At 49.8% G+C, this 12,306-nt stretch overlaps 1 protein-coding gene across 1 annotated transcript in view; it reads left to right on the forward strand.

Moving 5' to 3' along the window:
* The window catches only part of LOC119094203 (adenylate cyclase type 10), an 82,703-nt gene that overhangs the window by 50,938 nt on the left and 19,459 nt on the right, over positions 1-12,306 (forward strand). Inside the window, exons 9-22 of the mRNA XM_037217278.1 lie at positions 535-731; positions 1,025-1,146; positions 1,957-2,069; positions 2,420-2,513; positions 3,078-3,179; positions 4,011-4,148; positions 4,505-4,645; positions 5,162-5,338; positions 9,121-9,227; positions 10,094-10,265; positions 10,484-10,603; positions 10,924-11,016; positions 11,287-11,440; positions 11,829-11,950. Of these exons, the coding sequence (XP_037073173.1) occupies positions 535-731; positions 1,025-1,146; positions 1,957-2,069; positions 2,420-2,513; positions 3,078-3,179; positions 4,011-4,148; positions 4,505-4,645; positions 5,162-5,338; positions 9,121-9,227; positions 10,094-10,265; positions 10,484-10,603; positions 10,924-11,016; positions 11,287-11,440; positions 11,829-11,950 (1,852 nt within the window). The remainder of the gene's footprint in view (positions 1-534; positions 732-1,024; positions 1,147-1,956; positions 2,070-2,419; positions 2,514-3,077; positions 3,180-4,010; positions 4,149-4,504; positions 4,646-5,161; positions 5,339-9,120; positions 9,228-10,093; positions 10,266-10,483; positions 10,604-10,923; positions 11,017-11,286; positions 11,441-11,828; positions 11,951-12,306) is intronic.

Genomic DNA, 12,306 nt, shown 5'->3' on the forward strand with positions numbered 1-12,306 from the left:
GTCCGCACTGTTCTTCTTTGCCAGTGATGACAAATAAAAAGGCGTAACTACCCCGCAAGTAGCCATGTGGGCTTACAACCTAGAAAAACGTCGGCCGCGGTGGCTCCCCTGGGGTGAACAGTGAAAGGCCAAGGTCGACGCTCACTGAGAGGGCAACATCAAAGGCGGCTCTCGTCCATGGAGGGCCATGAAGGGGGCAATCCTCGGGGCGATGGTAAATGCGAAGGGTTTTACCAACCGGTGGCTGGTGGATCGCGGTGGTTGCCACCATCTAGTGGATGGTAAATGAAACGGGTCAGCCCTCCCACGGAGTACTCGTGGAGGTGTTTCGCGACCCTGGGGAAATGAAGACGGGCACTCCTTTGGCAAAGGCGAATATAAGGAAATTACTACCCGGTGGGTGATGGAACACGTCTGTGTGTCTCTTACACCCGTGATGCAGAATTATTCCCCAGCAGAGAGTGAAGAGTAAAAGGCACACACCAGCCACGCTGTACGCCTCTCCCATTATCAGTAATCTCGATGTACCGACAGAAAAATAACTGCGGTCAGCGGATGTCTCAACAAAGTGTTCGCCTTCGACAAGGGCATCACCTTCCTGGTCATCTTCGGACTACCAGGCTTCAAGCACAAGAATGAGGTGGCGCATGCCCTGCAGTGCGCCGATGCCATATCGGTGGAGCTGCTCAAGGTCAATGGCATCGCCAGGGTCTCCATAGGTGTGACGACAGGTGAGCACAAACAATGCTAGGTGTGGCCGCGCTTGTGGCGTGCGAGCTAAAGTAGACTGAATGTCCTCAGATCAAACCGTGGTCTCCAAGACCTCCACATGCTAAAAATCCAAAATGCAGCATGGTGTTCTATGAGCACCGTGCGGAAAGAAGTTCTCCGAAAAGGCGACGTGCTTCTCCAACGGTTTTGGTAAGCGGCGCATATGGGTTGAGCACCAACAACCCATGAACATCCCTCAAACATGCTGCTTTTCGGCATTCTGAGACAAAGAGCGCGGTCGTCCTGGCGGCAGGGCCCACCTTCTGCGGCGTGATTGGTCACCCTGCGAGACACGAGTACACGGTGATTGGTCGGACCGTGAACAAGGCGGCTCGGCTCATGACCAACTACCCGGGCGTCGTCTCCTGCGACGAGGTGAGCAGCTCATGCTGCATTCATGTCTTTCAGTGATGCAGATTGGATCATTTTCTTGAGCTTGCTTAAGCTGCATAAACATCTTTTTGCGACAGTGGGTCAGATGTCTTGATATTTCATGCTTCTTATGGTCGTGCTGACTTCGACTGTTGTGACGATGCACTGCTATCAATATTTTCATATTACGAGAACTACTGATGTCAATGTTCTTTCATAGGGCTCTAGAGTATGCAATGTATTTATGCAATCACCCAAACTTATGCATATCCCTAGCAATTTGTTCCCTAATTTTCAATGTAAAATGACATTTGCGTTCCTCACGTCGAACGGGTATGTTTTGGAGGCTACACGGCCGAGTTCCAAACCGCCAGATTTAGTACGATTCAGTATGCCGTTAATATCAATAAATTACACAAATGAAGGGGCAAAGCCAACCAAATGATAAAGACAAAGCATGGAATTGTGATGTTATAACGCAGTGTCACATATACCGCCATATGAAATTGCCAATACATATAATGCATTTAATAATTGCCCAAATGCTTTTTAATATATGTGGAAATGTATCGTTACATGCTGCGTCTATAGTCTGATGAGTAGTGAGGTCGACAGCCAGTTGAAGCATTTCGTTTTTTTTTTTAAATGCGTTTAGTGGTTGCCACCAGTTGAAGGCCCCATGAAGAAGGCCAGCGTTTTATGTGTGCATAGGTACGTACAAAGTACGTGTTTTTCCTTTGCCTCTGTCTTTCATCGTAGTTGTGCTGGCTCGTGAATGGACTGTCGACATCAACATGCATCCACTTTCTTCAGGAAAGCTACTATCACTCCCATCTACCTATACAACAGTTCCAGAAACTGGAATACAAGCCGTTGAAAGGAATTCCCAATCCCGGCAATATCTACCAGTTTGTAGCAAACGACGGGTGAGCCATAATACATTGACTTGTCAGGCAGCTGCGTCAACCACGCATACGCCACTTTTCCTTTGCACCGTCCTGTTCGTTCGGGTACGGCATGGGCTGAAATCCACTGATTTATCACTTGTGCGGCGGACTCTTCACCATGTGGTTGTATATATTAGAACAGATCGGTCTACAGCCACCAACGCTTTCGCGGCGGTGGTGGCGGCGATTCTGCTGGCGATCTTTTTCAGAAGCACAAAGGTTGTGATCTCGCACAAAAAGACAGATAGACAATTTCAACCTAGAACGTACGAGTCCCGTGAGGGTCTGTTTTGGTGACAAAACAATTAGTAACAGCGTTCTACTTGCAGTGAGCTTGGCCAGAAGCTGCCGCAGTACAAGTACCCATTGCTGGGAAGGAAAACTGAAATAAAGGACTTTATGGAGAAGATCAAAGACATAAAGGTATGTCATCGCTGTATCACATCAACGGCTACGGCAAAACGCTTACATTAGTCGACTTAAAGAGCGAATCAGCAGGCCAGTCTGAGGTACCAGCTTGGTACTTTGACTCGACGAAAACATCTGCATATCCCATCATAGTTTTCTTTTACCCCGTCGACTATTATACCGCTATGTTTCTAGTGATAGTAACAGGCAACAGCCCATTACACCCCGCCGCTCTTTCTGAGGCCAGTGGTGTACTGTCCTCCGTTTATGCAGAGGTCTTTGTTCTGCGATCCTTTTTTCCCGTGCTGCGGAAAGTGAATCAGCATTCTCTTCTTCCACTGGGTGCAGCGAGCCGCAATTGCCCACTTCCGCTGCAGTCAGTGGTACGCTTCAGCAGTGCAGCCAAGGGGAGGAGGCCGAAGGCCCCCTTAAGCTGAAACTTTTTATTTTCACCATGCACCGCTCCCGACCGAACGAAAAACCAGCGTGATGTATCCTTATCGAGCCCCCCCCCCCCCCTCAGAAAATCCTGGCTGTTCCCCTGGTGCGCGGACCACTGACGGCTGTGTGCCTCGCCAGGGGTCCGGCGTGCGCCTGATCGTGTTCGAGGGAGAGTCCGGTATCGGCAAGAGTCGCCTCATCGACGCGCTCGTCTCCATGGCCAAGAAGAACGGCTGCCTCGTGAGTTGGGTTCGCCGTCGGCTGGGCTCCACTACCCTGATGAGTAGTGGAGCTCTTTCCGTAGGCTCACGTGTTCGGTTGGAACTTGGCATTCAGGAATGGAGACTGGCAAGGGATATGAGAGCAACAAAGCCCCCAGATCGACGGGTATCTTGCGATGGAGAAAATGATGGCGTCATGTTTGCCTGGATGAATTGGTGGGATCGCTGACTTACATAAGGTGCCCGGGAGGAACGTAAGAGAGACGCCCGACAGGGCCGAGAGCTGTGCTCCAAGTCCTATACAGACCCGTCCTGGCGTGTGATCCCACTGCATCTGAAGAGGCCGGCTTTGGTCTCACATATGTCTTACCGTGTTTTGTTTCCAAAGTTGCAGTACCTCTGTGGTGTGCACTGCGATTTTCCTTAACCCTGTTGTTGTGCGGGGTCTGCCAGTGCCTCTTACATCCACATTCTAAGCCAGTAGAGCTGGTGTTCTGGAACTCGCTAGCATATCCTAAAAATAATTTTAAGTGGCCTTTCTAAGTATGGGCAGAACTGAAGCTGAAACATCACTGAAATCACGCCTGGCCTGGCCCTTATGGCTGTAGTTTCCACTTTTTCACACAAAATGGTACCATGTGTTTGTGACGAATGTCTCTTCTGTTACTTATTGAAGAATCTCTCCTAAGCGGTTAGTGATGTGTTGCGAAGACGAAAATGTAATTGTTTCTGCAGTTTTCTTTTGTAGGAATGCCACGCGGCACGCTTTGAATGCGAACCTGTTTGCTGATCACGTGAAATCAGGGTTTGTCACCGGATCACATTGAAGCCTTGTGATGTACTCTTTCAGGTGTCTTATGTGACGATGAGTTTGCAGCTAAGCGGCAGCAGTGGGTATGCGCTCAACGGGATCTTCAGCCAGCTGCTGGGTCTTAACCAGTACCGAACGGCCAAGGAAAAGGAGGTCCACATACTGGATCATTTCAAAGTAAAGTCTCGTGCCGGTATCCAATGATACGGTTTCTTAGATGAGTGTGTTTTCTTTGGGGCCGGAAGTTTTCTTCGACTAAATTAAGTCGTCATCACTATCTGTTCATTTCCGTAGCGCTTCAGTTGCGATACCCGAGCATGCACAAACTCGTTGTGGGTCGATAAATATAAAGTATGCAAGCCTTATACACAGAATACGTTTTTACTGACAGGCGCGCGCTACCTATTAGCTGTCTGATCCCAAAGTATACATTCAGTAAACAAGCTGACCTTCTCTGACGAATCAGTTGATTGTTATGCTTACTAACTTGCTGACTGACAAACTGAGCGTTCAGGCCGACCATTTTCTTTTAGGACAAGCATCTCGGAGACGACCTGTGCCTGCTGAACGACCTGCTGGAGCTGAAGCTACCCGTCAATCCTCGTATAGCACAGACGGACGGACCCACCCGCAAGAACATGACTACGCAGCTGCTCTGGAAAATCGTCAGGGAGGTCGGTTCCCTCCTACATATCGTTTGCAGCGGGTAGGCTCGACCATCTGTTGTATTATTTCTCTGTTTTCGCATGCTGACGTGGGTATAGCCACACCCATCTCGGTCAGCGAACTCACTTCTAAGTTCGCCTTAAATTGACATGACACGCCAAACTGCTGATGATTTCTTGCGTCGGTGCACACATCGGACGATTTCTTTCACCGCATTGTGTCAGCTGCTTGCGTCGTGGGAGCAAACAGGTGACATTTATAAAATCAAGAGCTGTTTCATCAGTTCGGCGATCGAGGGCGAAGCCCCTGTGGTTTGTGAGAATGCCCGAAAGCGCCCATAAACCTGCAAGAGCTATGTTCCAATGAAAACCTGTTTTATTCGGTTTGCTCTGCGGTAAACGGCAATCCATACGCTCTGAGCAATCAGTAGCCACATTCAAGTTTGAACCCCAAAAAACAAGGGCACATAACTATACGCAGCCAAAGCAGCTACCCAGCGGTGACTTTCGGCGCCTCTCCGGCAGCACACGGCCGTGTCATCTGGCGTCGTCTTCGCCATCGACAACGCCCACTTCATAGATGACGAGACCTGGTCGTTCCTGGAGACCATGTCGACCACCTCGGAGGCGGTGCTGTGCCTGCTGACCATGATGCCGCCTTCGCTGCACCCGCTCTCAGAGATCGCCGCCTCCACACTGAAGGTGTGTTCTGAAGACGCTGCTGTCGCTCGAAGCCTCTGACGCGCACCCGCTGTCACTTCTTGCACTCCATGCGCTGTGATTGGTTAACGTTAACTAGATTAGGAGTGCATGCATAAATGCGCTTGCCTACTTCGTTTTACATTCTTTTAAGACTTTTAAACGACGCACAATTAATCACATTTTCAGTGTTGGATGCTGCAAAAACACAGCAGTAACCTATGGCTGTTGCCGGATGCTCCCAGAAAACGTTGGGGGGGGGGGGGGGGGCCGGTCCACGTGATCGACGACGTCACAGCCCACGACAAAATTGCATTTTTGGATTCATGTGATCCTGCACTGCCGTCTGATATGTTTGCTTAAGCCCAGCTTTGAAGTTCAGTATCCCAGCAAGTCTGTGCGAAAATGTTGCTTGTCCGCAGTGATGCCTCGGCGCGGTGAAGCGTCATCCCGTGTAGCACTGGCCACACTCACAGCCGTCATGCCGCGCAGCACTGGCCACATTCAAAGCTGTCATCCCGTGCAGCGCTGGCCACACTCACAGCCGTTATCCCGTGCAGCCCTGGCCACACTCACAGCCGTCATCCCGTGCAACACTGGCCACATTCACAGCCGTCATCCCATGTAGCACTGGCCACACTCAGCCGTCATCACGTGTAACACTGGCCACACTCACGGCGGCCCTCCCGTGCAGCACTGGCGACACTCATAGCCTTCATTCCGTGCAGCACTGGCCACACTTACAGCTGTCATCCCGTGCAGCCCTGGCACTCTCTCAGCCGCCGTCCCGTGCAACACCGGCACTCTCTTAGCCGTCATCCCGTGCAGCACTGGCCATTCTAATAGCCGTCATCCCATGGAGTACTGGTCATACTCACAGCCGTCATCCCGTGCAGCACTGGGACTTTCGCAGCCGACGGAGCGCTATGTCTGGCGACCGTTCGCTCGTCCGCCCCTGACGCCCCAGCGCAAACACGGCTACGCTCACAGCCACGCTCTCGGTCCGCGTCTCGGCCCGCTCACTGCTGTACTTACGGCTCTCTGTGTAAGGTCACTATGATTCGGGGGGGGGAGGGGTGCCGGAGAGGGACGGGGGGGGGGGGGGGGCGCGCCCGCCGATGTGACCATCCGTGTCTGGCAAACTAGCTTGCGGGGCAGAGGCGTTGCCCGGAGTAGCGGAACGTTAGCCGTACGACGGTGCAGTCGGGATTCCCATGGGACGACAGGTCGCTCGCCCGCTCCATGTCGATGTTTTAGAAGGCATCGATACTGTCTTGTGATGCTGCGTTATCTAGCATCAGCTGTAGCAGTCTTATGGTTAGATAACCAGCCCCGTCCAAAACGAAGCATCATTTTTCGGTTAGAATTATATTATGATCTTAATGAATGTCCAGACTCAAAGAAAAATCAAGTTTAACACGCGCTCAGGTGGGGGTCAAATTGACCTCCCAAAGATTTTTCCAGAGTGGTTTCCGAACGGCGCGGCGTAGCGGCGCCAAACTTTGCAGTGCTATTCACAATTGGATAGCAGATCGTTTGGTGTAAGAAATTTATATATACCTTGCAAGGTCACTGACCTATGGCAGGTCAAAGTCAGGCCATGGTTTCAGCAAAGTCAATTTCTAGGGAATCGTTCAATCTGATGCAACAGCGGAGTGTCTGACGAAACTATACATTTTTGAGATGTTTTATTAGGCAACACAAGCATTGAACGAGCAAATTAGGTTGACCTAAGGTCAGGTATGAGGGTCAGACCAAGGACAAAATCAATGTATTTTATTCCTCTAGGGCTTGCTGTATGGGGTATTTTCCGGTGCTCATTTTGAATTCATTGATAGCAGGAGCCGCATCATTCATCTTCAGTTGACTTCTTAGAGGTCACAACAGGTCATTAACCTAAGATGACCCGGGTCAACCTTTTTTAAGGAGCATACTGCCAAGCGCAATCTTTGTCCCTTATTCAAATGCAAAACTCAAGGCAGTCTTGTATGATTTTTGGTCACCATGACCTTCAAAAGCTCAAGCAAGGTCACTGACCTTAAATAAGCTTGTGACCTTTAGCTTAGAAACAGTTTTCTAGGGTCTGGGGACACTTTGGAGAACAGCCTGGAAATTGGCCTTGTTTGACCTTATTTTACCCGAAGATTACGACCTAGTGACCTCAAAATTTGACCTAGGTGAGTTCACGTGCAGGTCAACACACCCTGCAAATTTAGTGTCTCCAGCTTTCTTAGTTCCCGAGATCTTAGGGGTCAAACTGACTCCCTCCCACCCGAGCGAAGGGTATCTAGCCGGCCACCCGGGCGCGTATTAACGTCGCAGCATGCTCAGTCAGCAACCGCTAGCTATATGTAAACCATTCCAACTGTATCTAGTGATAAACAGTCGCCTATCACTCAGACCTTTTTCGGATTGGCGGGGTTGACGGGGTTGTCGAGGGCCTCCGGCTGTTGAACACCCTCCCGTCCCCCCCCCCATATATCCCCGGATATATTGGGGGTGGGGGGGTTACGAGATTTACAACACCTTTTGATTACGAGAGGGTATAACTTTCTTCACTTTCCTTTTATTTGCACGTTCTTTAACTGTAAGAGAAACCAAAGGTTACCGGAAGATGCAATCGTGACAGTAATTTGATGTCAATAACCTGAAGGGAGCGGCCAGTAGATGAGAAAGACACCACCAGCGCCATTTATTTTTTAAGAAAGGTTCTCCGGCATTTTTCTAATACGAAAGCATTCAAAGATCAAGCCTCTGAGTGTTTTTAGGTTCTAGAGATGTATTGAGGAGCCCGTGAGCGTAGATTGCAGATCAAAATGAGGCCAGGAATTTGTATCAACATGGCCAACCCTTGTTCATCTGGGAATGGTCAACCCTCAGTCAGAATCGATTAGTAAAACAAAATATGTAACATAGCATATACACGCTCGCAAGTTTAAGAAACCAAAATCCCGAAGCCCAACGTTGCAATCTCCATTGGCTGCGCGGAGTCGCGGCCCGTAATATGACTTTCGACCAGCCCTTCGGGCCCTGCATCGTCGGTCCTAAAGGACCCACGGGCCAGGCTCATGCCCCTGTGTCTGCGCCACTGGGTGGTAGCCTGAAGCTATATAATGTTTGCGCTTCTTACATCCTCTTCCACAAACCAGGTACGCCCCTCTCCACTCACAGCCGCTCTAGCCTGTTAGAACCCCGTTATAGCGCCACCATATCTCGAAGCCTTTTCCCTGCGGCATTTCATATAGTTTTATAGTTTTATAGTTATATAGTTATATAGTTATATAGTTCACAAGTCAAGTAAATCTGAAGGCAAGAATAGTGGCCTTATTCGGGGAAAATCTTCGAGGAAAAAAATTTGAAGACGTATCTCTGCGGACGTATCCAGAGCGCGTTCTTGGGGGGGGGGGGGGGCAAACGCTAGCTTGGCAGGATTAAAGTACACAAAATTGGCGATTTTCCAACAACTCACCGGAGTTTGCCTCCCTTTACCTCAAGGAGTGCTCTGAAACAAACCTTTGCTGACTAAAGCTGCTTAGATTTTCTTTAAAGCATGATTCTTGTCATTCATCCCGGCTTTTTTCCATCTAGGGAAGAGGGCAAAGCTCAGTCACTGCTTGGACCTGTCATGAATGATACACTAAAATAAATAGCTGCAAGGCATTTCCGGACGAATTGGAATTGAATGTAGTCAATGTTCCCAGTTCTTCATCCTTCTTTAAAGCAACTGGACTGAGCATAGCGAGGGACTTGAATCAAGATCCCATTGAGGTCATCTTCTGTTTCAGTCCAAGGCTCTGACGTACGTGCGCATGAAAGGTCTCGAAAACGAATACTTGACCGCTCTCGCCTGCCAAATACTGGAAGTGAAGGGCGTCCCTAACGAAGTTGTCAAGTAAGTCAAAAGTCGACAGCATCACTAGTTAGATGTGAAATATACTGAGGCTTAAAAGCTACTTCTGCCAATGTTGTTCCACTCGCCTTTGGTATTGCCACCAGACACTTCACTGGATGGTACATGGAACTGCTGCGCGCGTTAGCACCTTCTCTGATATGTGCAGTACTTACTATCAGCATGCCAACGTGATACCAATATTCGACATCAACATCCCCAGAATGGAAAGGATGGTAACAGGCCTAATTGTAATGCTTTTGCGGCACTGAGCAATATTACACTGACAGGTTGGTGGCAGGATGAATACTCAGTGAATGTGAACAGGTGAAGATGTAAACAGGATGAATACTCGACGAATATGAACAGCATGATGATGGCAAGATGAACGCTCACTAAATATGAACAAGATTATTGTGGAGGATGTCTGGAAAAAGACTCAAGCAAGAAAAGATTGCCTGATACAGTCGGCTTAACTAGGCTTTGGAAGCCAATCCTGACTACATTGGAATAGCCAAGATATTTCCTATGCGACGTGCGACAGCGAATTATCGTTTGCGCCAAAAATACCGCCAATACACATCGCGCTCCAAATACAGGTACAAAAATGGCAGGTTAGACGGAAGATTGAACGACGGATAAAAACTCGGTGCCTGTCCTAGTGAGCAGCGAATAACGCACCGGCACGTCTGCCATGTCGCTTGGTGAACTACTGCTCGAGAAAACGCGTGGTATGGGATGCCCGTCACGCCCCCAGACTACCGAAGAAGCTGCACGGCGTCTCGAGCTGCACAGGTGCTGCTGTCGCCGAGCTGCTACTGCTACAAGGGCGACGCGAGTAATGACCTGCCCCCCCCCCCCCTTCCCAGACTTCTGCAGGAGAAGTCGCACGGCATCCCGGGCTGGTGTGAGCAGCTGCTGGGCGACATGTTCCAGAACCAGTTCCTGCGCGTATCACCCCTGACCAGCTCCTCCAAGGATAAGAACAAGCGCATCTCGTTCGCCAACCCGACGCTTGTCACCAAAAGATCGAGTATTATGGTGAGCTGATGGCGGTGGCAGCGAGGTCACAGGGACCTGAGTCGTCGCCGTCTGCCTCTGGTGACTTCAGACAGGCAGAGACTTTGTACGATGTCTGTGGGTTTTGTAGTCATGCATGCCCATTTTTGTCAGCATCAGTTTGTCCCTGTCATCCAGTATGCATCAACCAAGCGCAAAGTTGGTGATGTGATTTCTCGATGGCGTGATCGGTGTTTCAGACCGCAGACGTGACGTCGGCGGCCGCTGGCGCCGGAGCTGATCACAGGCCGGAGCCAGCGGCTCGCGCGCAGATGGAGGCCCGGCGAGAGTCCCGAGTCAAGCCCGAGAAAACCGACCATGTATGCTGTTGTTCGAGGGGCGAGGAGTCAGGGAGAAGCGTTTCTCTGGCAAAATATGTGCATCGTTGGTTAGTGGGTTATATCAAACTGAGGATTAGATCACTACTTACATTACAATCAATAACAACTCCAGGTACGGAGAAGTAACACTGGCGTGGACGCACTCTACGTGACAATTTCGATAACAGGATGACAGGCATTGTTCGCGCCGTGGTGAATGTGTGCTCAGTGAAAAGTGTTTATTGACGTTCAGCATGAACAGGAAAGGCAAGAGTCCTGATGAATTAAGTCGGCACACAATTATTTGTGCTCTGTTTCAGCATCATGATAGTGCTGCTGACGGCAAGAGTAAACAGCCCAACCAAGGAAAGAAGAGAGTTAGCGTCATAGAAAAGCTACTCGGCAAGAACAAGGTCAGCTAACGTACACGGGAGAGCAAATGGTCACGAAAACAAGAAAAGATCGCATGAGAGAGAAAGAAAGAAAAAGTATAGGGAGAAAGGGAAAATGAGACATATATATATATATATATATATATATATATATATATATATATATATATATATATATATATGTGTGTGTGTGTGTGTGTGTGTGTGTGTGTGGCAGCTGCAGTGTGTTGAGTGCCCGTGGCCCTGTCTGGCAGCTGCCGTGTGTTGAGAGCCCGTACCCCTGCCTGGCAGCTGCCGGATGTGGTGATGCCGGAGATCGAACCGGTGCCGGAGGACGAAGAGCTGCCGGAGCCGCCGCCGGCCCGTGAGTCCGGCTCCAACATGATCTGCGACCTGGCGCCGGGAGTTGTGTTCGCCAACATCCCCATACCCGACACCATGCGCGGTAAGGGACCGGGAAGCTGTGCTGTAAGTTGAGCGGCTTCCGAGCAGCCTCAGAGCAGCCCCTGAGCTGGCTCCTGCCGATGGTCAACTGTACGTTGTGTGGATTATTGACCTTTTCCCTCTGTGCCCTGGTTAAGACTATGTCAGATTGTTGACTCTCTCACCTGTGATGCTACTCATGCCTCCGAGTACTTAGCATAAATATTACTTTTCGTATGTGGTATCAATTTGAAGACATCAACTTGCCAAAGGGCACTGAAATGAGAAAAAGAATACGTCAAAACTATGTGAAAACGTGTGGGTCCTGTTTATTACAAACTCAACAAAAGGCATCAAATATGCACGCGCTTCGGAGATACTCGCGTTTTAATGCTTATCAAACGTTTAAGGAATGATGATGGCCACCTTCGACAAGCTGAATCCGTTCGAGCAGATGTTTTTGAAGTGTGGCGCCATCCTGGGTGACACCTTCGAGCGGTCGCTTCTGGAGGCCATCATTCCCAACTTCCAGGTGCCAACTAAACCGATGTGTTGAGCATTGCCCTAGTTTAGTAAAATTAAACTCAATGATGAGTTTGTCCTCGCATGTGTTCGGTCATCAAGCCGAACCGAATATTATGGTATTTTTAAGTCTACAAGATATGAGAGTAAAACAGCTTTAATGAAAGTCGAATGCTGAACGCCATTAGTCTGAAGGAATGTGTATGTGTGCCATATGTGTACCCTACAAAGCCTTGGCACATCGACATGCCACTGAAGGTTGGACCTGCGTCGGAGCCGCTGTGTGCGAGGGCGGGTCGCTGCGTCCGGCGGTGGGTGCGGGCTCGCTGTGTCCGGCAGTGGGGACGGGGTCGCGGTGTCCGACAG

Source organism: Pollicipes pollicipes, unplaced genomic scaffold, assembly GCF_011947565.3.
Source record: "Pollicipes pollicipes isolate AB1234 unplaced genomic scaffold, Ppol_2.1 Scaffold_4002;HRSCAF=4701_pilon_pilon_pilon, whole genome shotgun sequence".
NCBI lineage: Eukaryota > Metazoa > Arthropoda > Thecostraca > Pollicipedomorpha > Pollicipedidae > Pollicipes > Pollicipes pollicipes.